The sequence below is a fragment of the Heterodontus francisci genome, chromosome 2, assembly GCF_036365525.1.
Source record: "Heterodontus francisci isolate sHetFra1 chromosome 2, sHetFra1.hap1, whole genome shotgun sequence".
Taxonomy (NCBI): domain Eukaryota; kingdom Metazoa; phylum Chordata; class Chondrichthyes; order Heterodontiformes; family Heterodontidae; genus Heterodontus; species Heterodontus francisci.
In genome coordinates this window covers 206,637,952-206,663,914 of record NC_090372.1, presented here as the reverse complement: position 1 = coordinate 206,663,914, position 25,963 = coordinate 206,637,952, and the positions used below count along the sequence as shown (strand labels likewise).

Sequence of the window (25,963 nt, the reverse complement as noted above, 5' to 3'; positions counted from 1 at the left end):
TTCTGGTGCCTAGTTTGATGCCGGATGGTCTATCCGATTTCATTTCTTTTCTGAGACTTTGTAGTGGTTAGATACAACTGAGTGACTTGCTAGGCTATTTCAGAGGGCATTTAAGAGTCAACCTCATTGCTGTGTGGCTGGAGTCATGTGTAGGCCAGACCCAAGGACGGCAGATTTCCTTCCCTAAAGTGTATTGGTGAACCAGATGGGTTTTTACAACAATAGACAATAGTTTCATGGTCACCACTAGACTAGCTTTTAATTCCAGATTTATTAATTGAATTCAAATTCCACCATCTGCCATGGTGGGATTCAAACCCATGTCTCCAGAGCATAAACCTGGGGTTCTGGGTTACCAGTCTAGTGACACTACCACTGATGGTGATTGCAGAAGGAAATGCGCTCATTGAGGGGATGCATTGCACACCACTGTGTCTGACAGCATCCTAAAACGGATTTCCGTTGGGAAGCCTCAGCACTGCAGAGGCTTCTGCTCTCCAAGGACTGCTGTCAAGATCTTAGACACTTTCCCTCCCAAGCAGCAGCCCAAGAGCAGCAGCAGGAGACAAAAGCAGCACTGTCAGGGGCCAAATGATGGAGGAGTCTATCCAGCTCATGCACATCATCTTGGCTCAGGGCTATGAGTGCACGAGCTCCTCCATTGAGAAAGTGACCAACCTCAAGGAGATCCATATGTGGCATCACTCAGAGTGGAAGCAGGAGCAGCGCACTGGCCTGTCCAGGATGCATGTCACAATGTGTAGCCTGGAGCGATCAGTGGCGCTGGTGGTGTAGAGATACCTGGGACGGATGCTAGTTGCACCCCAGCTGGTGTCCCCTCCAGGCATCCAGTGCGCCTGCCAAGGGCACATTAATGACACATTAAGATACATGTCTGAGACTTACTTTATTTCTGACATGACAAGGAAAGTGGTATGAGTCAGTGAAGGAAATCAAGGGTTCTTTCACGGTGAGGGCAAAGCCTCTGGGCATCTGTTCACCCTTCATTGGTGGTAAATGATTAGATTTTTCAGGCTGCATCTTCCATGGATGTGTTCGCAGAAGTGCCTCAGGCTGATATCCATAGCATGTGCTTTATCCTGGTCAGAGGGCCACAGCTGAAATGTTCCTGAATTAAATGATCACTGACATTCATGGCATCCTGATGATATCTTTGCTCTCCGCGCAGCCGCCATCCTCCCCCTCAGCCTCCACTTCCTCTGATGAGCTATGTGGTTCCAGGGCCTTACCATCCCCAAGGTCCACACCTCTCTGGAAGGCCACGTTAAGAAGGGCACAGCAGACCACCATATTGACTGAGACCCTTGCAGCTGTGTATTGGAGGGCACCACCCAACCAATCCAGGCACCAGAATTGCATCTTCAGAAGCCCAATGGCCGTCTTAGTGAGCAGGTGGCATTGGTTGTATTGCTTTTGTCTGAGGGGTGAGTAGCCATGGCTTCAAGGGATATCCCTTGTCCCCGAGGAACCATGAACAGACTTTGGGGATGGAGTGAAGATCTGGACTGGTGGAGGATGAAGGAGTCATGGCAGCTGCCAGGAAAGCGAGTACGCACATCGAGGAAGCTCTTATGCTTGGAGATCAACTGAACGTTGGAGGGAGTGGAAGCTATGCCTGTTGATGAATCTGACTGGTCTATATCTCGGTGCCTTGATGGCCACATGGGCACAATCAAGGATGCACTGCACTTGGGGGAATCCAGTGAGAGCGGCCAAGTCCAATACCCTCTGCAAGGCCTCATCTGTCATGAAATGAATTTAATGTTGGCAAAAGGGCATCAGTGACCTGCAAGATACAGTACTGTGCATTGGTTTGTGAGATGCCACCAAGGTCTGCAGCTGATCCTTGGAAGGAGCCCGAAGCGGAGAAGTTCAAGGCCACAATGATTTTGATGGCTCCTGACAAGTGTGTTGGAACTAATCAAACAGAGGCAGCTTTGGTGGATCGGACACGTCCGCAGGATGGAAGACAGTCACATATACAAGGACCTTCTGTATGGTGAGATAGCCGGGGCCAGACAACCAGTGAGGCGCCCAAGGCTCTGCTTCAAGGATGCTTGCAAGCATGACATGAATGCCCTAAATTCATAGCCATCAGTAAAGGTGCACTGAGAGAAGACACTCCACCTAAACGGATTGCTTGCTGCATGTCCATCATCTTTCATAGATGGAAAGATGCCAACAACCAGGCAGGGCAAGGCGAGCAGTTCAGCGAAGTGAGAGGTCTTCAGTGGCGAGGGCACAGATGTCTGTGATTATCTGTCTGGTGAGTCACAGTCCACTGTGGCACTGGGTCTCTGTCATTTCCAGGTAGCTCCTTCACCAGGTAGATCCTATGCAGAGGGTATGACCTCCACGTCCTTCCAGCCCCTTATTCAGTTCATGGAGAGCGGGAAATAGCGGGAGTAGAGCAGGACATAAAGAGCCCAGGAGAGAGAGAGAGAGAGAGTTCCCTGAGAGCGCGGTGGGAAACAGCGGGAGCAGAGTGGGTCTAACCACCGCCGGTCTGGTGGTTCAGAGCCGGCGTTCAGAAAGAGAGAAAACAAAAATTGAAGAGTGACATCACAGGGAAGCAGATAGGTGATTGGCTGGTGAGTTTTTCCTAGTTATCTAAACTAGGAAATAAACTGGTGTGTCTTTTTTTTTTAAGGTAAGTTTATTAATACTAATAAGATGCATTAAGTATTAGTAGGGTTTATCAATATTATTAAGGTCTATTAACATTAGTGCGGTTTCTCAATATTAGTAAGGTTATTAGTATTGGTAAAGGTTTATTACATACGAACATATGAATTAGGAGCAGGAATAGGCCACTCAGCCCCTCGAGCCTGCCCCATCATTCAACAAGATCATGGTTAATCTGATTGTACCCTCAACTCCACATTCCCACCTACCTCCAATAACCTTCCACCCCCTTGCTAATCAAGAATCTATCTACCTCTGCCTTAAAAATATTCAAAGGCTCTGCTTCCACCACCTTTTGAGGAAGAGAATTCCAAAGACTCACGACCCTGAGAGAAAAAATTTCTCCTAATCTCTGTCTTAAATGGGCGACACCATATTTTTAAACAGTGACCCCTAGTTCTAAATTCTCCCACAATAGGAAACATCCTTTCCACATCCACCCTGCCAAGACCCATCAGAATCTTATACGTTTCAATCAAGTCGCCTCTTACTCTTCTAAACTCCAGCTGATACAAGCCTAGCCTGTCCAACCTTTCCTCAGAAGACAACACGTCCATTACAGCTATCAGTCTAGAAAACATTCTTTGAACTGCTTCCAACGCATTTACATCCTTCCTTAAATAAGGAGACCAATACTGTGCACAGTATTCCAGATGTGGTCTCACCAATGCCCTGTATAGCTGAACCATAACCTCCCTACTTTTGTATTCAATTCCCCTCGCAATAAATCATATCATTCTATTAACTTTCCTAATTATGTGCTGTACCTGCATGGTAACCTTTTGAAATTCATGCACGAGGACACCCAGATCCCTCTGTGTCTCAGAGCTCTGCAGTCTCTCACCATTTAGATAATATGCTTCTTTTTTATTCTTCCTGCCGAAGTGGACAATTTCACATTTGCTCTCTGGTTGGCTCTAGAACATGCTGTTCTAAGAAACTATCCCGAAAACTTTCTATGAACTCCTCATCCAGGCTACCTTTGCCCATCTGATTCTTTTTTTTTGATTTTATTAGTAGTAGCAGGGTTATTAACTAACAGATAAAGGAATGGCAGGGCTGCTCCAACCTCTAGAGTGCACATACTGTGCAAGTGGAACTCCAGGATGCTTCTCGTTTCCTGGATAACCATATGTGCAAGAAGTGGCATCAGTTGCAGCAGCTTGAGCTCCGGAGATTGGGAGCTTCGTGGATAGCACATTTATAGATGTGGTCACCCCACAGCTTAGCGGTATGCAGGGAGAGAGGGAATGGGTGACCAGTCATGAAGAAACAGGCAGCTAGTGCAGGAGACCCCTGAATATGTCTCACTCTCCAACTGGTATTCAGTTCTGAATACTGAGGAAAGTGATGGTTTATCTGTGGAGTGCAGCCAGAGCCACAGCTGGCTTAGCCACACAGGTGGGCACAAAGAATACTGGAAGAGCCATAGTGATAGGAGACGTGATAGTCAGGGGAACAGACAGGCGTTGTTGTGGCTGCACATGTGAATCCAGGATGGTGTGTTGCCTCCCTGGTGCCAGGGTCAAGGAGGTCACTAAATGGCTGCAGAGCACCCCTGAAGGGGGAGGATGAACAACCAGCAGACGTGGTCCACATTGGTACCAATAACATAGGTAGGAAGAGGGATGTGATCCTGCAGAAAGAGTTTAGTGTGCTAGGTAAGAAATTAGCAAGCAGGACCTCAAAAGTAGTAATCTCCGGATTACTCCCAGTACCCACATGCAAGTGATATAAAAATAGGAGGATAATGCAGATGAATGCATGGCTGGAAAGATGGTGCAGGAGGGAGGGCTTTCGATTCCTGGGACACTGGGACCAGTTCTGGAGAAGGTGGCATTTGTACAGGCTGGATGGGTTGCTTCTGAACAGAGCTGGGACAAATTTCCTTGCAGGGTGATTTGCTTGTGCTATTGGGAAGGGTTTAAACTAACTTGGTGGGGTGTGGGAACCAGGAGGAAATGCCAGAGAGGAATACCAAGGTGCACATAATACTAGCAGAGATAGATAGCACTAGAGTAGAGAATAGTAAGTTATTAGGTGGGGTCAGATTAAGGGAGAAAGTCTAAATCAGGGTTAATATGCATGTATGTGAACGCACGGAGTGTTGTTAATAAGATTGGTGAGTTACAGGCGCAGAGAGACATGTGGAAATATGATGTTGTGACTATAACAGAGACCTGGCTCAAAGAAGGGCAAGACTGGGTATTAAATATTCCTGGATACAAGGTGTTCACGAAAGATAGGAAAGGGGAAAAAGGGGGGCGGGGTGGTGGTATTGATTAAGGAGAGCATTGCAGTGCTGGAGAAAATGGATTCCCAGAGGGGTCGAGGACAGAATCTATTTGGCTAGAGCTAAGGAACAGAAAAGGTGCAGTTACATTGCCCGGTGTTGTCTAAAGGCCACCAAGTAGTCAAAAGGATGTAGAAGCACATATTTGTAAGGAAATTACAGAGAGGTGCAAAAATTATAGGGTAGTTATAATGGGGGACTTTAATTATTCAAACATAGATTGGGATAGTAGTAGTGTAAAGGGCAGTGAGGGGGGAGTTCCTAGAGTTTGTTCAGGAAAATTTTCTTCAGCTGTATGTTTCCAGTCCAACGAGAAAGGAGGAACTGCTAGACCTGCTTCTTGGGAATGAGGTGGGTTAAATGGATCAAGTGTCAGTAGGAGAACATTTAGGGGATAGTGATCATTGCATCATAAGGTTTAGGCTGACAAGAAAAAAGGACAAGGAACAATCCAGAGTAAGAATAATTAACTGGGGGAAAGCCAAATTCCATGGCGGAGAACAGGTGGGGGATTGGAGAGTTTAGAGACAGGGGACACAATTTCAAAATAAGGGGGAAGCCACTTAGGGCAGAGATGAGGAGAAATTTCTTTATTCAGAGGGTTGTGAATCTTTGGAATTCTCTTCCCTAGGGGGCTGTGGAAGCTCAGTCATTGAGTATGTTTAAAGCAGAGATTAGCAGATTTCTAAATACCAATGACATAAAGGCATATGAGGATAGAGTGGGAAAAAGGCATTGAAGTGGTTGATCAGCCATGATCGTATTGAATGGCGGAGCAGGCTCGATAAGCTGAATGGCCTACTCCTGCTCCTATGTTCCTATGAATAAATTGGAGTAAAAGGATGGCAGGAAAAACGGTAGCTGAACAATGAGCTTCAAAGAAGAGATAGTTTGGGCACAGTCAAGGTATGTTCCTGTGAAGGGGAAAAGTAGGGTAAATAAATCCAGAGCCCCCGGATGACAAAAGAGGTAGAGATTAAGATGAAGAGGTAAAAGTGAGCTTATAACAGATGCCAGGTAGAGAATACTATTGAGAATCAGGCTGAATATAGAAGGTTCAGAGGGGAAGTAAAAAAGCAAATAAGAGAAGCAAAGAGAGAGTATGAACAGAGACTGGCAGCTAACATAAAAGGGAATCCCAAAGTTTTCTATAGACACATGAATAGTAAAAGGGTGGTAAAAGGAGGAGTGGGACTGATTAGGGACCAACAAGGGGATTTGCACTTGGAGGCAGAGGGCATAGCTGAGGTATTAAATGAATACTTTGCATCAGTCTTTACCAAGGAAGAAGGGGAAACCCAGGCAATGGTGAAAGAGGAGGTAATTCAGACACAAAAGGGTGTAAAATTGATAAGGAGGATGTATTAGATAGGCTGTCCGTACTTAAAAGTGGATAAAGCACCAGGACCAGATGAGATGCATATAAGGATGCTGAGGGAAGTGAGAGTAGAAATTGCAGAGGCACTGGCCATAATTTTTCAGTCTTCCTTCGACTGGCAAGTGGTGCCAGAGGACTGGAGAATTGCAAATATTACACCCTTGTTCAAAAAAGGGCGTAAAGATAAGCCCAGCATTACAGGCCAATCAGTTTAACTTCGGTGGTGGTGAAATTTCTGGAAAGATTAATTCAGGATAAAATTAATTGTCACATGGACAAATGCAGGTTAATTAAAGAAAGCCAGCATGGGTTTCTTAAGGAAAAATCATGTTTAACTAAATTGCTGGAGTTTTTTTCTAGGAGGCAACAGAGGGTTGATGAGGGCAATGCAGTTGATTTGGTGTACATGGACTTCCAAAAGGCATTTGATACAGTGCCACACAACAGACTTTTGAGAACTTATAGTTCATGGAATAAATGGGACAGTAGCAACATGGATACGGAATTGGCTGAGTGACAGAAAGCAAAGAGTAGTGGTTCATGGATGTTTTTCGGGCTGGAGGAAGGTTTGTAGTGGAGTTCCCCAGGGATCAGTGTTGGGACCCTTGCTTTTCCTGATTTATATTAATGACGTACACCTTGGTGTACAGGGCACAATTTCAAAGTTTGTGGATGGTACGAAACTTGGAAGCATTGTGAAGTGTAGAACTTCAAAAGGACATAGACAAGTTGATGGAATGGATGGACAGGTGGCAGATGAAGTTCAATGTGGAGAAATGTGAAGTGATACATTTTGGTAGGAAGAACATGGAGAGACAATATAGAATAAGGGTACAATTCTAAAGGGGGTGTAGGAGCAGTTGAGAGCGCAGTCAATAAAGCCTACAGTATCCTGAGTTTTATTAATAGGGGCATAGAGTACAAGAGCAAGGTGGTTATGCATAAGACAGTAGTTTGGCCTCAGCTGAAGTATTGTGTCCAGTTCTGGCCACTGCACTTTAGGAAGGATGTGAAGGGGTTAGAGAGGGTGCAGAAAAGATTCACGAGAATGATGCCAGGGATTAGGAACTTCAGTTATGAAGATAGATTGGAGAAATTGAGACTGTTTTCCTTGAAGAGAAGGATGAGGGGAGATTTGATAGAGGTATTCAAAATCATGAGGGGTCTGGACAGAGTGGATAGGGAAAAACTGTTCCCACTCATGAAAGGATCGAGAACGAGAGGGCACAGATTTAAAGTGCTTGGTAAAAGAAGCAAAAGTGACATGAGGAATAACTTTTTCATGCAGTGACTAGTTAAGGCCTGAAATGCACTGCCTGAGAGTGCGTTGGAAGCAAGTTCAATTGAAGCATTCAAAAGGGAATTAGACAGTTATATGAAAAGGAACAATGTGCAGGGTTATGGAGAGAAGGCGGGGGAAATGGCATTAGGTGAATTGCTCGTTTGGAGAGCTGGTACTGACAACGGGCCGAATGGCCTCCTTCTGCATTGCTACAATTCTATGATTCCTTTTTCCTGCCCTTCTGGTGCCCGTGGCTCCACCCTTTCAGTGGATGGTGTTGCCCCTCATCATCACTAGGCCCAAAATCCAAGAGTCTTGCCCCCCCCCCCCCCCCCATTGCCTTCCCTGTGCTCAGCTGGTTGTCCAGTTATCTTCGCAGCCTTGCCTCCTGTTCTGCACCCATGATGCCAGCAGGGCAACGATCCTCTACATTACCCGAGCACGGACAGGCCTCTCTGCCTGACACTTTCACAGCTCCAGGGGTACCTGTCTTCCAATGTCCCGTGTACCCCTGTGCGCCACTGAAACTTATGGCTCCGGGGTAATTCTCTGGAGCGACCATGACTGCACCAGTCTCCTTTCACCTGGTCTTCCCCAGACAACGGATGTAGCCTGTCCACTCCATTAACAAACTCTTAATGAGCTCTACAAGCACTTTAATTAGCCTTAATGGGGGATGTGGTGCGATCAAGAGCCCAACCTCCACCCCACCCTGGTGAACAAAGCTTGGAAACTTGCACACAGGCCAGTGCTGGTATTTTCAGGCCCCACTGCTTCCAATCCCGACCCCACCAGTGGCTGAAAATTCAACCCTAAATGATAAAAGATTTCATGGTGCAAGGCCGATGGGAGTGGTAATGTGACAAGTAAAGAAACCGAAGATGTGTCTAGAGGTGTGAATGGCAGGAATCTGAGGTGTCAGAGTAGGGGGCAAGGTGGAGGATTAAAATGACAGCCGACTGGAAGTTCAGGGTCACACTTGCAACCTTTCTGTCAAAGGAAAGAGAACACTAGCTCTCTTACTTGTTCAAAATCTACTGCATTTCTAACCTTTCCCAGTTCTGTTGAACAGTCACAGACCTGAAACGTTAACACTGTTTCTCTCTCTCTCCACAGCTGCTGCCTGACCTGCTGAGTATTTCCAGCATTTTGTTTTTATTTCAGATTTCCAGTATCCGCAGTATTTTGTTTTTGTATATGTTTTCCTTCCTTTCCTTACACGCTGTCATTGTGAAACTTGAAATTACAGCCCACGGGTGTCTGGCTGAGCTGTTTTGTGTTTGGAGGGGAGAGGGAGAATTAACCATCATCATTAACACAGCAATATTTAGTCAAGCGTGGATGTGGGCTGCTTGCCAGATCTCTTGGGTGTACCATTGTACGTTACACAAGGTAGGGCATCTGAAAGAAAAAGGCATGGGAAGCAAGTGGTCAGCACCATTCCCTGGATCAGATGGAGACTGATGGAAGTGCATTTTAAACAGTGCATTAGTTGCTGGGAGGTACTGAAAAGCACTGCCAGTTTTACCATTGGTCTTGTTCTTCCTACAGGCGCTGACGATGGAGAACCGACACTAACAGAGGAAAGCAGTCAGGAGGATCTTTTCCTAGAGCAGAAGATTCTTGGCATCACAGTTTTTCCACAGCATATCACTGGTCTTGCTTCGTGAGCAGCACTGAAACTGAGACTTGCACCTTGCAGACATTGAACTTACTGGTTGAGGGCCTTGCAAGTAGCATTAGTGAAGGTGCATTGACTGCTATAATCCAGAACTGGGTAGCTCTGATAGCCACAGTCTCAGTTTACTGTAGCATTTAATACTACTGGTATAAACCTCTACTAAATAAAACCTGCACTGAAATCAGACTGAACTTCCGCGCATTTCGATACCGGTGCAGCAGTGATTTACGCTAAAGCCGCACTAAACTTGTTCACGGCACTGCTCTGCATTGATATACAAGTGGCGCCACATCCCGAGTCAGTAATGCTCTAACTCTGTAGCAGTAAATTGGTCTGGCCATTTTGGCTCCATTGTACCATGTCTGGTAAACTGAACAACTTCCTGCTTTCAGAGCACGGGCATACTGTGGGATGTCAGATGAATGTCCAGTACTGCAGCTGAGCAGCAAAGCATTTTAAGATTGCTGATCATTCCTTATACCCGGCCTTCCATTCCTAAATGGTGCAGCCACTTAGGACTGAGACGAGGAGAAATTTCACTACTCAGATGATTGGTGAATTTTTGAAATTCTCTATCCCTGAAGCCACTGGACACAGTTAATGAGTCTATTCAAGACTGAGATCAGTAGATTTTTGAACACTAACGGATTTCAAAGAGACTTCAAAGAGACTTGGGTGTCCTTGTACATGAGTCACTGGTAGCCAACATGAAGGTACAGCAAGCAATTAGGCAAATGATATGTTGGCCTTTATTATAAGAGGATGAGAGTATGGAGTAAAGATGTCTTATATGGAGCCTTGGTGATACTGCACCTGGTGTATCGTGTACAGTTTTGGTCTCTTTACCTAATGAAAGATATACTTGCCATAGAGGGAGTGCAATGAAGGTTCACCAAACTAATTCCTGGGATAGAGGAATTGTCCCACGATGAAAAATTAAATAGACCGGACCTTTATTCCGTGAAGGATAGAAGAATGAGAGGTGATCTCATTCAAACATACAGGGCTCAACAGGGTAGATGCAGGGAGGGATGTTTCCAATGGCTGGGGATTCTAGAACCAGAAGACAGCGTTTCAGAATAAGGGGCAGTCCATTTTGGACTGAATTGAGGAGCAAGTTCTTCACTCAAAGGGTGGTGAATCTTTGCAATTCTCTGCCTGAGGGCTGTGGAGGCTGTCGTTGAGAATGTCTAAGATGGAGATTGATAGATTTCTACATATTAAACACATCAAGGCATACAGGGATAGTGTAGGAAAATAGTGCTGAGGTAGATGATCAGCATGATCTCATTGAATGGTCGAGCAGGCTCAAAGGGCTGAATGGCCTACTCTTTTTATGTTCTTATCTGGCATTTATTCACCAACAACCACCTCACACCAGCCTCCACTCCAATTGATCCAGATCCGTATGGATTTGGTCCACTTGTTCCTAGTTATTCCGCATGCTTTGTTTTTTTCCTGTACTTTGATTAACAAACCATAATGATTCCTGAGATACTCCGGTAGTTAGATTCTCCCCATTTGCTGCAGCTCCATGCGGTTTTACTTCCTCTGATAGGGCTGAATATTAAAAAACCTATATTCATAAACAGTTATTAGAAAATATTCATATAGAGCTTTTCATGACCTCAATATCACAAAGCACTTTATAACCACTGAAATACTTCAATATTTGTTAATTAGGGTTATAAACAGTTTTTTAAATTCTACGTAAAGAGGGAAATCTCATTTACAGATGAACCCTTCACCAGCTGTAAAATTCCAAAGCAAGGTTTGAAATTAGAAAAAAAAAGTTTCCCTTCCACATTTTTGATAAGGTCCCGCATGGGAGATTGGTTAAGGTGGTAAGAGCCCATGGGATCCAGGGCAATTTGGCAAATTAGATCCAAAATTGGCGCAGAGGGTAATGGTCGAGGGTCGTTTTTGCGAGTGGAGGCTTGTGACCAGTGGTGTACCACAGGGATCGGTGCTAAGACCCTTGCTGTTTGTAGCGTACATTAATGAAGTAGACGAGAATATAGGAGGTATGATCAGTAACTTCGCAGGTGAGACAAAAATTGGTGGTGTCGTAAATAGTGAGGAGGAAAGCCTTCGATTACAGTATGATATAGATGGGCTGGTAAGATGGGTGGAGCAGTGGCAAATTGAATTTAATCCTGAGAATTGAGAGGTGATGCATTTTGAGAGGACTAACAAGTCAAAGGAATATACAAGGGATGGTAGGACCCTAGGAAGTACAGAGGGTCAGGGGGACTTTGGTGTACTTGTTCACAGATCACTGAAGGCATTAGCACAGGTAGGTAAGGTGGTTAGGAAGACAGGTAAGAAGGCATATGGGATATATGCCTTGGCTAATAAAGGAAAGTAAGAGCAGGGAGTTTATGATAGGGCCATATAAAATGCTAGTTAGGCCACAGCTGGAATACTGTTCTGGTCACCACTCTATAGGAAGGATGTGATTGCACTGGAGAGGGTGCAGAGGAGATTCACCAGGATGTTGCCTGGGCTGGAGCATTTCAGCTATGAAGAGATACTGGATAGGCTAGGGTTGTTTTCCTAAGAGCAGAGAAGGCTGAGGGGGGACCTGATTGAGGTAAACAAAATTGAGAGGCATTGATAGGAAGAAACTTTTTCCCTTAGTAGAGGGATAAATAACCAAGGGGCGTAGATTTAAGGTAAGGAGCAGGAGGTTTAGTGGGGATTTGAGGAAAAGTTTTTTCAGCCAGAGGGTGGTTAGAATCTGGAACACACTGACTGAAGGGGTGGTAGAGGCAGGAACCCTCAACATTTAAGTATTTAGATGAGCACTTGAAACGCCATAGCATACAAGGCTAGCTGCTTGAAGGCCAGCACAGATATAATGGGCCGAAGGGCCTGTTTCTGTGCTGTATAACTATGATTCTAGGATATTGGGCATGTTGAACAGGTTCCTGAAGGTACCTGGTTCCGGTCAAACAACACTTTTTAAAAAGCTTATAAAAATATTAACTACAGTGCTTGTTCATTATCAGGTACCAATGACAAATGAACGCAGCTTTATGAGGCAATATAGAATTTGCAGTCTCTCTTCCAAGAAAAAATCTCCCAAGGGCTTGCTTTTGGATTGTAACCAATATATAAGTATCACTGATCTAATACGTACAAGGCAAGATTATGCTAATTAAAATATGCTCTTTTAAGTCAAAGTCTACGACATCTAGTTCATCAATTACCATACAACCTCTTCATACAGACTGGGTTTAAACCAGCTCATACTTTGCAGATCTTGGTAAAGTCAGGAATGTTATAAATCCAACCATAATAAACCATGTATGAAAGTGTAGCCTGAGACACAAGTTAGAAAACTGAAAAACAAAATCCTCTAGTACTCAATCAGGACCGGGGGCTTCCAGCAACTGGTTACAAAGGATTTGGGGATGGAACTTTGCAGCTCTGTCTCTCTACATCAAAAATGGAAAAACTGTGGCCTTACTTACAATATACCAAAGAGATTTATTTTTTCCCTGATTGGCCTTGGGATTTCTGCACAAAGAAAACTCCCATCAACAGGAACAAGAGTGACCAGCCAATTTGTTGGCCAGGACACACAGAACACCTTGCTTTTCTTTGAACAGTCACAGAATCTTTTGAGCTCTTGGCTTAACATCTCTTCTGAAGGATCACTGACACTGCAGCACTCCCTTCATACTGCACTGGAGTGCCATTCCAGATTATGCACCATGAAATGAATTCACAACCTCCTTGGAGTGGTGAGTGTGCTACACTTAGAATGGAGCCACATTACAAGACTGCTACCCAGTAAACAGATTTTTACTATTGCAATGATATTTGGTGTCTTATTCAAACTGTCGAACTGTCTTGGTGAAGTCTCCAGATCCTCATATTAACATACACTGATCTACACTGATACATAGCTTCTGTTGGAAAAAAGTGAAAACTCTTCCCCTTGATGTGGATTCTGAATCTATAAATAATCCAAAAATGTGGCTAGACGAGTCAGACTGCTCTTTTTTGTGATCCTACCTCACCACACCTAAAGGGAAACCAGATCCTTGACTTTGATTGCTTTGCTTTCTGTAATACAATTTCTCTTGCAAATTTACATTGCCACAAAGAAAGCATCTTTCAATTCTTCAACTTGAGAACCACCTCCCCACCCCCACCCAGATAAAACACACGAGAAAAAGTCCTTTAAATTCAGAAATCTTAAAACATTTTAAACAGTTATTTATTTAACATGTTGTGCAAATTTTGCACATTTGCCACTCTTTTGGCCTTGCACTGTCCCAGCAGATTCCCAATTGAATGCGCTGTGGATCAGTCCGCTTTAATGAGCCGAGTTAATTGGCTAGCAATGTAACGCAAGGCTGGCGGGAAGGTGAAGATTGAGGAGGTCAAAGGGTGCGACGTGTAGGATAAATGCAGCAGTACACTGAAAAAGGGCTTTCACCCTATGACATAACACTGCAGCATGTATGAAATACAGGAAGCAGGAAAAGCAAATAGACCTTTGATAATTTTGGCTGATCCCATTTGTACCAGATAGCTCCCAGAGGAAGATGATGTGCAAAAACCAAGTTATACTAGCGTTTCACTAATTAACATCTACATATAGTTATTGGAGATGTTTAATTGCATGAATAGGTATTGGTAACAAATATGGTCGATAGTGCAAGTCTCTGCCAAACTCTTCGGCAGTACTAGTTTTACAGGAGAAATAAAACAAATGTTGGTAAGGGGAGGTTTATTAAACAAAACCTTGAAAATCAGAAATCAATCAAAATTCTGAAAATACACAGAAGGTATAGATGATCCACCATTAACGTTCTGGCTCCACTGGAGGGGGAAAAAAAGGTAGATGTTTCAAGTAACGATTTAAAGTCTCTACCCAAACATGTCAGATGCTGACATTTGCTGTGCATTTCTAGCATTTTGTTATTACATCAGTGATCGAATAGTTTCAATTCTTACTTAGAATAAATGCAGGAAATTCATTGTTCAGTCAGCATCTGAACTAGTGCGGGTGGCGGGGGAAAGAGTGTGCAGTAACATGTTAATGATCAGTACAGGCCAGCTCTGATAAAAAAGGAACTTGCCCTAAACTGCAATCGATCCTATCCCTTTCAGATAGAGAGAGTGATTTAATTGCTGCTTTCTCTGTTTTAAAAAAATTTAGAGTCCTGAGCATTCACAAATTTTTCATAAAAACATACGAATTAGGAGAAGTAAGCCATTTGGCCCTTCTAGCCTGCTCTGCCATTCAGTAAGATCATGGCAGATCTGTTTGTGTCTCGAATTTCACACTCCCATCTATCCTTAATAACCTTTGATTCCCTTGCCGAACAAGATCTATCTACCCCCGCCTTAAAATTATTCAATGACTCTGCCTCCACCACTTTCTGAGGCAGAGTTCCAAAGTCGCACAACCTTCAGAGAAAACATTTCTTCTCATCTCTGTCCTAAAAGAGCGACTCCTAGTTCTGGACTCCTCCACAAGAGGAAACATTCTTTCCATATCCACCTTGTCAAGACCGTTCAGGATCTTATATACTTCAATCAAGTCTCCCCTCACTATTCTAAACTCCAGTGAAAACAAGCAGAGTCTGTCCAACCTTTCCTCACAAGACAACCCACTCATTCCAGGTATCAATCTAGTGAACCGCCTCCAACACATTCACATCCTTCCTTAAATAAGGAGACCAAAACTGCACACAGTATTCGAGATGTGGTCTCACCAATGCCCTGTATAACTGAAGCATAACATCCTTACTTTTATTTTCAATTCCTCTCGTAATAAAGGATAGCATTCCATTAGCCTTCTTTATTACTTGCTGTAATTGCATACTAACTTTTTGTGACTCATGCACTAGAACACCTAGATCCCTCTGCACCTCGGAATTTTGCAGTCGTTCTCCATTTAAGTAATACTCTGCTTTTTTATTCTTCCTGCCAAAGTGAACAATTTCACATTTTCCCACATTATACTCCATCTGCCAGATTTTTGCCCACTCACTCAACCTGTCTAGAAATCGGACTTACAAGCGCATGTCCTCTTCACAACATACGTTCCTACCTATCTTTGTGTCATCTGCAGGATTCCACTCGTTACATCCTGTCAATCAGAAAAGGACCCATTTATGCATACTCTGTTTTCTGCCAGCCAGCCAATCTTCTATCCATACTAATATGTTACCCATGAGCTCCTACTTTGCGCAATAACCTTTTATGTGGCACCTTGTCAAATGCCTTCTGGAAATCCAAGTACAGTACATCAATGGGCTCTCCTTTATCCATGGCACGTTACTCCTTCAAAGAACTCCAATAAATTGGTTAAACATGATCCCCCTTTCACAAAGCCATTAATCTCTTGACAATTACTTGGAAATGTCAATAACAAACTGCCTTCTGCTCTTACTGGTGGGATTGCAATAGTGGCCAACAGCAGTTGGAGTGAATATTACTGGAAACTGAAGTAAAACAAAAAACTTGCCAAACTCTCTTCTCCCCCACCCCAACACCACAGTTAAACATACAAAATGCTGCAAAATAAAAGCAAATTACTACAGATGCTGGAAATCTGAAATAAAAACAGAAAGTACTGGAAATACTCAGCACGTCAGGCAGCATCTGTGGAGAGAGAAGCAGAGTTAACGTTACGGGTCTGTGACCCTTTCACCTGAACTGGGATAAAAACAAAGTGCTGGAAATACTCAGCAGGTCAGCCAGTTCTGATGAAAGGTCACAGAGCCGAAATGTTAACTCTGCTTCTCTCTCCACAGATGCTGCCTGACTTGAAGAGTATTTCCAGCACTTTGTTTTTATTTTTAATACAAAATGCTGTAATGGGCCTGCTACAATTATTAAAACAAATATTCAGAATAAGCTGTGCTGATCTCCGCTTCCTCAGTCCAAAAACAATCAATCCTAGTGACCAATGTAACAACAACCCCAACACATCTAGTCACCGGCCTACCTGCTGTGAAACTGGGTCAATTTGAAGGTAGGCAGAGAGTATGCAGCTGCAGCCTGCTTCAGATGGCCTAGAGTCAAAATACTACCTCCAGTCCACTTCTGCTAAAAATTGATAAAACAAAATATAAAGGTTAACAAAAATGTAAAGTTAGCAATTGGTAAAAGAATGACAATATATTTGGTGATTTTATTTCAGTGCTCTCAATTAGCTGGAAAATGGAGCACTCTTTCATCCTTTGCACTTGCCAGCATCAAACACTGAGATCAGGTAGAGAAGGGTACAGCTCTTTGTACTTTGCCTCAAGGTCAACTGCTGGAAAGTATTACACGAGTCTGACTGCTTTAAAAATTACATTTTACAAGCCTATCATTCAGGTGGCTTCTCTGACTGAGAATGCTGTGTTTTGGACTGAAGTGTTTGAGACAATCCAAAGTCATCTCACTTAGGAATTCTGCTATCCTTGACTGCAAAAAAGATATTCCCGAGACAGCAGACCGGGGATGGGAACTGGAGCCACGGATCAGTGGATGGGGTTGCTGTTGAACAGGCAGATACCGAGTGCAGAGAGTCTGTGAGGAAGGTTGGACAGTTGACAGGGCAAAGTTGCAGCCAGTATGATGGGTTGAAGTGTGTCTATTTTAACGCAAGAAGTGTCAGGAATAAGGGTGATGAACTTAGAGCATGGATCAGTACTTGGAGCTACAATGTTGTGGCCATTATGGAGATGTGGATATCACAGGGGCAGGAATGGATGTTGGATGTTCCGGGGTTTAGATGTTTCAAAAGAAATAGGGATGGAGGTACAAGAGGTGGGGGAGTGGCATTGTTAATCAGGGATAGTATCACAGCTGCAGAAAGGGAGGTCGTCGAGGAGGGTTTGTCTACTGAGTCATTATGGGTGGAAGTCAGAAACAGGAAAGGAGCAGTCACTTTATTGGGAGTTTTCTATAGACCACCCCACCGCAATAGCACCAGAGACATGGAGGAACAGATTGGGAGGCAGATTTTGGAAAGGTGCAGAAGTAACAGGGTTGTTGTCATGGGTGACTTCAACTTCCCTAATATTGATTGGAACCTCCTTGGTGCAAATAGTTTGGATGGAGCAGTTTTTGTCAGGTGTGTCCAGGAAGGTTTCCTGACTCAATATGTAGATAGGCCGACTAGAGGGGAGACTATGTTGGACTTGGTGCTTGGCAACGAACCAGGCCAGGTGGCAGATCTCTCGGTGGGAGAGCATTTCAGTGATAGTGATCACAACTCCCTGACCTTTACTATAGTCATGGAGAGGGACAGGAGCAGACGGGATGGGAAAATATTTAATTGGGGGAGGGGGAATTACAATGCTATTAGGCAGGAACTGTGGAGCATAAATTGGGAACAGATGTTCTCAGGGAAATGCACGACTGAAATGTGGAGGTTGTTTAGGGAGCACTTGCTGCGACTGCTGGATAGGTTTGTCCCGATGAGGCAGGGAAGGGATGGTAGGGTGAAGGAACCTTGGATGACAAGAGATGTGGAACAGCTAGTCAAGAGGAAGAAGGAAGCTTACTTAAGGTTGAGGAAGCAAGGATCAGACAGGGCTCTAAAGGGTTACAAGGTAGCCAGGAAGGAACTGAAGAATGGACTTAGGAGAGCTAGAAGGGGACATGAAAATGTCTTGGCGGCAGGGATTAAGGAAAATCCCAAGGCGTTCTACACTTATGTGAGGAACAAGAGGATGGCCAGAGTGAGGGTAGAGCCGATCAGGGATAGTGGAGGGAACTTGTGCCTGGAGTCGGAGGAGGTAGGGGAGGTCCTAAATTCTAGTGTCCTAAACACTAGTGAGGGGGACCTGGTCGTTTGTGAGGACAGCGTGGAACAGGCTGATATGCTCGAATAGGTTGAGGTTAAGAGGGAGGATGTGCTGGAAATTTTGAATGATATGAGGACAGATAAGTCCCCGGGGCCAGACGGGATATACCCAAGGATATTACGGGAAGTGAGGGAAGAGCTTGCTGCGCCTTTGGCGATGATCTTTGCGTCTTCACTGTCCATTGGAGTAGTACCAGATGATTGGAGGTTGGCAAATGTTGTTCCCTTGTTCAAGAAAGGGAATAGGGATAACCCTGGGGATTATAGGCCAGTCAGTTTTACGTCCGTAGTGGGCAAATTATTGGAGAGGATTCTGAGAGACAGGATTTATGATTATTTGGAAAAGCATGGTTTGATTAGAGACAGTCAGCATGGCTTTGTGAGGGGCAGGTCATGCCTCACAAGCCTTATTGAATTCTTTGAAGATGTGACAAAACACGTTGATGAAGGAAGAGCAGTGGATGTGGTGTATATGGATTTTAGCAAGGCATTTGATAAGGTTCCCCACGGTAGGCTCATTCAGAAAGTAAGGAGGCATGGGATTCAGGGAAAGCTGGCTGTCTGGATACAGAATTGGTTGGCCCATAGAAGTCAGAGGGTGGTAGTAGATGGAAAGTATTCAGCATGGAGCTCGGTGACCAGTGGTGTTCCACAAGGATCTGTTCTGGGACCTCTGCTCTTTGCGATTTTTATAAATGACTTGGATGAGGAAGTGGAAGGCTGGGTTAGCAAGTTTGCCGATGACACAAAGGTTGCTGGAGTTGTGGATAGTGTGGAAGGTTGTTGTAGGTTGCAACAGGACATTGACAGGATGCAGAGCTGGGCTGAGAAGTGGCAGATGGAGTTCAACCTGGAAAAGTGTGAAGTGATTCATTTTGGAAGGTCGAATTTGAATGCGGAATACAGGCTTAAAGACAGGATTCTTGGTCGTGTGGAGGAACAGAGGGATCTTGGGGTCCATGTCCATAGATCGCTCAAAGTTGCCACCCAAGTTGATAGGGTTGTTAAGAAGGCATATGGTGTGTTGGCTTTCATTAACAGGGGGATTGAGTTTAAGAGCCACGAGGTTATGCTGCAGCTCTATAAAGCCCTGGTTCGACCACACTTGGAATATTGTGTTCAGTTCTGGTCGCCTCATTATAGGAAGGATGTGGAAGCTTTAGAGAGGGTGCAGAGGAGATTTACCAGGATGCTGCCTGGACTGGAGGGCATGTCCTACAAAGAAAGATTGAGGGAGCTAGGGCTTTTCTCATTGGAGCGAAGAAGGATGAGAGGTGACTTGATAGAGGGGTACAAGATGATGAGAGGTATTGATGGAGTGGATAGCCAGAGACTTTTTCCCAGGGTGGAAAGGGCTATCACCAGGGGGCATAATTTTAAGGTGATTGGAGGAAGGTTTCGGGGAGATGTCAGAGGTAGGTTCTTTACACCGAGTGGTGGGTGCGTGGAATGCACTGCCAGCGGTGGTAGTAGAAGCAGATACATTAGGGGCATTTAAGCGACTCTTGGATAGGTACATGGATGATAGTAGAATGAAGGGTAGGTAGTTAGTTTGATCTTAGAGTAGGTTAAAGGTTCGGCTCAACATCGTGGGCCGAAGGGCCTGTACTGTGTTATGTTCTATGTAGAAGACTTTTTGACATAAAAGGCAGGTGAGAATTGACTCAGCTGGACTGTCAGGGGTCCTTTCACACAGGAAATGAGAAGATGGAAGTTTTTGGAAGAAATTATCACCTGTTGCTTTGCATCAAGCAATGTAAAATAATTCCTGAATCTGGAGCAGTGAGGTTTCAGAATTTTTATATAAACTATCTGCATGCTTCTTGGAAAATCTAGACTATCCTTCAACAGTAACTCCCAAACCCACGATCTCCACTACCGAGAAGGACATGGGTAGCAGATTCCTGGTAGACAGCTCTCATGCCCCCATTGGCAATTCAACCACTTCGAACAGCCAGCTCAAAAATAAATAAAAGGCCCTCCGAGTGATCAGTCTCAGCGAATCCGTTAAGTTTACACCAGTGTTGCTGTTGAGTACACAAGCTCTGCAGGTCAAGAACTAAATACCCCTTACAAGACTAACGCGAAAGCAGATTTCAGTCATTCCTATGTAACACGGGAGAAATGAAATTGCCCACGAGAGTGAATTCTTACCCTGTCCTTTTGTATGAAAGGTCTTTTGCTGTCTGTGATTGTCATGGTGATTTCACTTCCTTTAAATCCAGAGCTAAACTTTTGAGAGGCACTTGGTTTCAACTTTTAATTTCAATACCGAAATGAGTTGGTGTGCACAGGTGAATGGGTAGAGGAAGACACCAGCAAAATGAGACCAGCATAAAATGGATCATTGCTTAAAAATGGCAAAAACTTGCCTCTGCAGAATGAACTTAATTGTCCTTTACTTTAATAGAAAACTTGTAGCTTGATTTTTCAAATTGGAAAGGTTTTGATTACAATATAAAACACGAACCAAAGTTCTAAGACAAGACATCACTAACAGCTCCAAGGCTATCTTGTCTGTTCTGTGTCTCTTCAGTGTATTAGATTGAAAGTACAACATTGGTTTGGATATTACTTTATTTGAGCCTTAAATGTTTCAATTCAACTCTGGATCTGCAGCATCCAAAAAGGATTAGTTTTGCAATCAACTACAAAGTCTCAAAGCTTTTTGTTTAAAAAAAAGTTTTAAAAAATCTCGTCATTTAATAGTCGGCTGAATAAAAAAAATCGTATTTACAACAAACTTCTCGATACGGTTTGGATCAAAGCAACCTACAGCCCATCTGATTTCTTTCTTTTAGAACAATCATAAAATATCACGATGTCCATTAACTTGGCTTCAAATTATTCTCTGGCAAACCATCCCAGCTGTTGATCATTCTAATGTACAGAAATATATTCTGGCATCTGTCGTGAACTTGCTCCGATAACCCTAAAATTGTGCCTTCGTGTCCTACTGTCCAGACTTGGTTCCCTTTCCAATTTAAGTATCTCTACAAGGTTCCCCCACCCCGACTCAGCAAAAGATTAACTTTTGACAGGTGTAGCACCACTAACTGAATGTAAAAATAACAGACTAAAACTCAAGTAGCGAGAATAATCAATCTGGGGTACAATGCACAAATAATAAGCACACTTAACTGGTATCTGGGGACACTGAGTTCAACAGTAGCGATGAATCTGCTCTTCGCACATTCCCTTATGATCCCATTCCCCCACCCCTTTTTCTAAATGAGTCAACAAGATTGGTGACATTTAAATGACATCTAAAAAGGAAACTTTGGAATGTATGGAAACACAGAAATTTTCAGCGATGGATATCACAAACACTAAGGTGACAGCAGTAGCTAGTGTGGTGCCCATGCAAGTGACGTGTCTGGGTAGACAATGAGTTAGAAACAAATAAAGGACACCTACTGATGAGGCGGTTATGTCCATTATCTGGATCATTTATCTATGCTTTGTACACTGGGCAGTGTATTCTCTGCCACACTATTAATCTACAATAATCTGCACCCTGTCCATTCAAATTAAGACAGTTCACTGGGATTAAATTCCATTTACATTCGGTAATCTTCCTATATTGTACAGCATTAGAATTCTCCGTATAATATGATGCTTTTCTCCATACTGGATTAAATCGATCAGTGAGCTGGGTCTAACACATAGCGGTGCATTGGGCACTGTTACTGCTCTTTTCACCCAGTACAGGTAATGAAATTAGGCGCAGACAGGAAAGTTCACAATGAGAGTATTGGCCTCTAGGAGGAGTCGAGCCCTCTGCCATTCTTGATTAAATATCACGTCGACTTCTGCCGATAATGAAGGGTCAGGTCCCCTCCACTCTTCCAGATGAAATGCTTCACTGTCCGTAGGTCCATGTTGGGATCAAGCACCTGCAGGTTTTAGTGTGAAAGGAGGTATTGAGAATCAAAATATTTGATTTTGCTAGCATGCGTGAGAATCACCAAGTAAATCACAAATACCAGAACAGGGTAAGATGATCAACATGGAATCACCTGGGGTCTTCAGTCATTCGTTGTGTGCTCACAACCTCTTATGAGGAAATGACAGTACAGCTTTCATGCAACACCTTTGCTCAAGGAAATCTCAAAACAATTCACTGACACGTAAAGACTTACGTAAGCAGCATGGTAACCATTCTGTGCCAACATCCCATTAACAAGTTGATCAATTATTCTTCCTTTTTTGGTGATGGAAAAGTTGCTAATATTCCCCTATGAATTGGTCCCTGGGATCTCTAACTTCCAGCTCATCTACAGAAGCAGACAGATGGGACTTCTCATCCACAGGATAGCATCTTTGACAAATTAGCACTCTGATGGAGCTGTTGGCTCAGGGACTCTTACTGGCCAGGACACCAGATCTCTACTGCTCTTCTTTGAATAGTATCATGGGATCTTTTGCACCCATGTAAGAGGACGGAGGGTACCTTGATTTAACATCTCATTAATGAAATTTAGCACCTCAGACAGTGCAGCACTCCCTCAGTACTGCAGTGTAGGTCAGCCTACATTATGTGCTCAAGTATCTGGAGTGGGTCTTAAACTCACGACCGTCTGACTCAGACAACAGTGCCCCCACTGAGCCAATGCTGATCATTGTAGAACGTCTAAAATAAAAGCAAAATACTGCGGATACTGGAAATCTGAAAGAAAAACAAGAAATGCTGGAACCACTCAGCAGGTTCGGCAACATCTGTGGAAAGAGAAGCAGAGTTAACGTTTTGGGTCAGTGATGAAGTTCCGAAGAAAGATCACTGACCCGAAACGTTAACTCTGCTTCTCTTTCCACAGATGCTGCCAGACCTGCTGAGTGGTTCCAGCATTTCTTGTTTTTATTGTTGTAGAACATCTATTGGCTTGTCTGAGATTAACAAACCGAGTACAGACTAGAAATGAAGCTAACCTGATCTTGACAAAGTAATTCAATCTTCTCCTCTGCCAGCACAGCAATATCTTCTTCTTTGTCCTGCTCCCCGGGTTTCTCATTGTTTGAGGAGCTGGTTGTTTGTGATTCATTGTCTAGGTTGATGATCTTCTCATAAACGTGCTCCATCACTTTTCGAACCTGCAGCATGTCACTGGCCGACAAACGATCTCTGGAAAGTGGTTAAGAGTTGGAGAGTCAGTAAACATGATTGCAATGTGATTCTCTGAATGCTGTTGGGAGGCAGAGCTTAAAATATTAAATCAAGTGATTTAAAAAGGTCAGAGTCATAATGGCAAAAAAAAAAGAGTCCACAGGTGCTGGAAATCAACAAAAAACACTAAGTTCACAGCAGACCAGTCCGCATCTAAAAGAAAAAAAAGACTTACATTTGTACAACCTCAGGCCTTCCCAAACCATTGAAGCCAATGAAGTATTTTTGAAGTGTAGTCATTGTTGCAATGTAGGAAATGCAGCAGCCAATTTGTGTTTAGCAAGCCTCCATGAACAAGGTCATAATGAACAGATAATCGGTTTCTGTGATGTTGATTCAGGGATAAATATTGGCCAGGACACTGGGGAAAACGCCACTGCTCTTCTTTGAAATAGTGCCACGAGGATCTTTATGCCCACCCAAGACACTTCGGTTTAACGTCACATCTGAAAGATGGCACCTCCGACAGTTCAGACTAGATGTTTTGTGCTCAAGTCTCTGGAGTGGGACTTGAACCCACAGCCTTCTGACTTAGAAGCAATAGTGATAGCAACGGAGCCATAACTAAAAGGACAAAGATCGGGCAATTTAGGCCCCGGCCCAATAAACCCCAACTCAAAACTTTAACCCATCTGTTTTCCTTTCAGATGCTGAGGGATCAGCTGCTGCCCCAGTATTTTTTTTTTTATTTCACTAATAGATTTTCTAAAAAACTGCAACAGTTATGTCATGAGGTGTGCTTAACAATTGTATAGATTTCTGATAGCAAATGAGATACGGAATAATACAATGCAAAACAAACAATTCCTTCTCATAATGACTCATTTAAAGTGCACTGCAGATGCAGAAGCAGATTCTGGACATCTAGGGATGGCTTGCATCGCGAGAAAACAAATACAGCCGACATGCCACACTGCTGTACAAAAGGGTTTCTACTCAGATCAAGATTATCAGAAGCTTTCAGATTAAACTGATCAGTTTGCAAATCTTAAACTACACTACTGGTTCAGGAATTCAAATCAAAAGAGAAAAACAGACAAACGTTACTGTATTTATAAACTGCTGCTGCTCCTTCTAGGTGGAACTTGGCAAAACACTGTCTATTTTGTAAGCTCAGCACAAAGAACCCAATTACCAAGAACATTTTGTTCTTGGGATCGGTATTAAATTTACTCGAGAAATGTTATAGCACAAGAGTGCAGACAAGTTGTTTTGGGTCGCTGGAATCAGAATCAGCAGTTTGCGTTTACCCGCAACAGTTACTGACATATCGGCTTTAAAATATTAATTGGCCGCTATAAGCCTTTTACATGAATTTAACTTGCATTTGATTGATTCTTAATCCCCTGCAACGTGCTCTAGCAAGCCACTTAGTTGTAAAACAGCCAGTAGTTCAAGGCAGCCCAATACTGCCTTCTCAGTGCATCCACGATTGGGCAATAAATGTGGTCTTGTCAGCAATCTCCACATCCCCAAGAACATAATTTAAAAAAATGTAATTTATATTTGAGTGAATCCAGAAAAATAAAATCCTCAGACAGGGCTGTGGGAATGTGAAAGCTACTAGCCCAGCTAGTACAGACTGAGATGTTTAAAAAGGACAGGTATTTGGGAAAGGTAGGGAAATTGAAATTAAAACAGAAGAGATACCACGGCTAACAAAAACAGCAATGCAGTTGCAACAAGCCAAAAGGCCTGCCCCAGTTCCTACACTCTTTTTGCAGGCCTGCAAAGGCTTCTTGTAAATGAAAGCAGACTGCAATAGCATATGCTGAAGTAGTCAAAAACTGGACTCGCAGCAACTGGATATTAACTACAGACAGCAGTCACAAATAGAGACAGAAGATCAGTATAGCTTATCTCACTCTTCCTCCTTCTGGAATAGCAGCCTGCCTTTTCGATATAGAACGGCTGAGAATGAGGACTTTTATCCCACAACAACATGCTGTGCAACTGGACTGCGAATTTAGTCTTCAGACACATATTAAGCATACAGCTAAATTGCCACAGATGTATAATAGGTTTAAGAAGCTTTTACTTGCCTCTTTGTTTCCAGTTCTTTTAGTGGTAGCACTTGAGTTGCACAAACTCCATATACTACCAGCACAGGCAGTGACTTTTAGTGAAAAAGATTTTATAAACAACCAAGATATATAAAACTGCACAAAGGTCTTTTACACGGATGATTGAAAATTAAGAGGTATTAATAGCTTTCTTTAAAAACAAAATCAGACAGTGCTAAGGGAAGAAAGTTGGTACCCTCTAGAATGGGAGATTAACGGACACTGGTGATGGGGAATAGTGCAGAGAGAGAATGATCATCCAGAGTCTCGGGATGGAGCATGCCTGATGGCCTATTCTGCACCCCAGACAGTTCTTTCCAACAAAGGATACTTCAAGGTTTCACTGCACTGGTTGCCATGTATTGTTTTTTGAAGACACCAATTTAGTCGAACTGTCTGCTGATATCAGCATAGAGTAGCAACATGACACACTTTTAAAGCAAAAACTTGGTTAATACTGACAGTTAATCTATTGTAAGCAGTTTTTCCAGCCATTTTATAATAGTCACATTAAATACTGAAAGACTAAATAAAATAGGATCAAATTCAGCAAGTTTTTATACAATACCAGA

The 25,963-nt window shown here is 43.4% G+C and overlaps 2 protein-coding genes across 3 annotated transcripts in view; one reads left to right on the top strand and one right to left on the bottom strand.

Moving 5' to 3' along the window:
* Positions 1-9,429, top strand: part of LOC137380242 (uncharacterized) — a 104,838-nt gene extending 95,409 nt beyond the window's left edge. For both annotated transcript variants that reach the window (XM_068052097.1, XM_068052087.1), the window contains exon 11: positions 9,211-9,429. In XM_068052097.1, coding sequence (XP_067908198.1) covers positions 9,211-9,237 — 27 coding nt within the window. In that variant the 3' untranslated portion in view covers positions 9,238-9,429. The remainder of the gene's footprint in view (positions 1-9,210) is intronic.
* Positions 9,430-20,723: 11,294 nt separating this feature from the next.
* The window catches only part of LOC137350534 (WD repeat-containing protein 48), a 109,215-nt gene continuing 103,975 nt past the window's right edge, over positions 20,724-25,963 (bottom strand). The window contains exons 18-19 of the mRNA XM_068015197.1: positions 23,094-23,286; positions 20,724-22,060 (exon numbers count right to left, since the gene is read on the bottom strand). Of these exons, the coding sequence (XP_067871298.1) occupies positions 21,965-22,060; positions 23,094-23,286 (289 nt within the window). The 3' untranslated portion in view covers positions 20,724-21,964. The remainder of the gene's footprint in view (positions 22,061-23,093; positions 23,287-25,963) is intronic.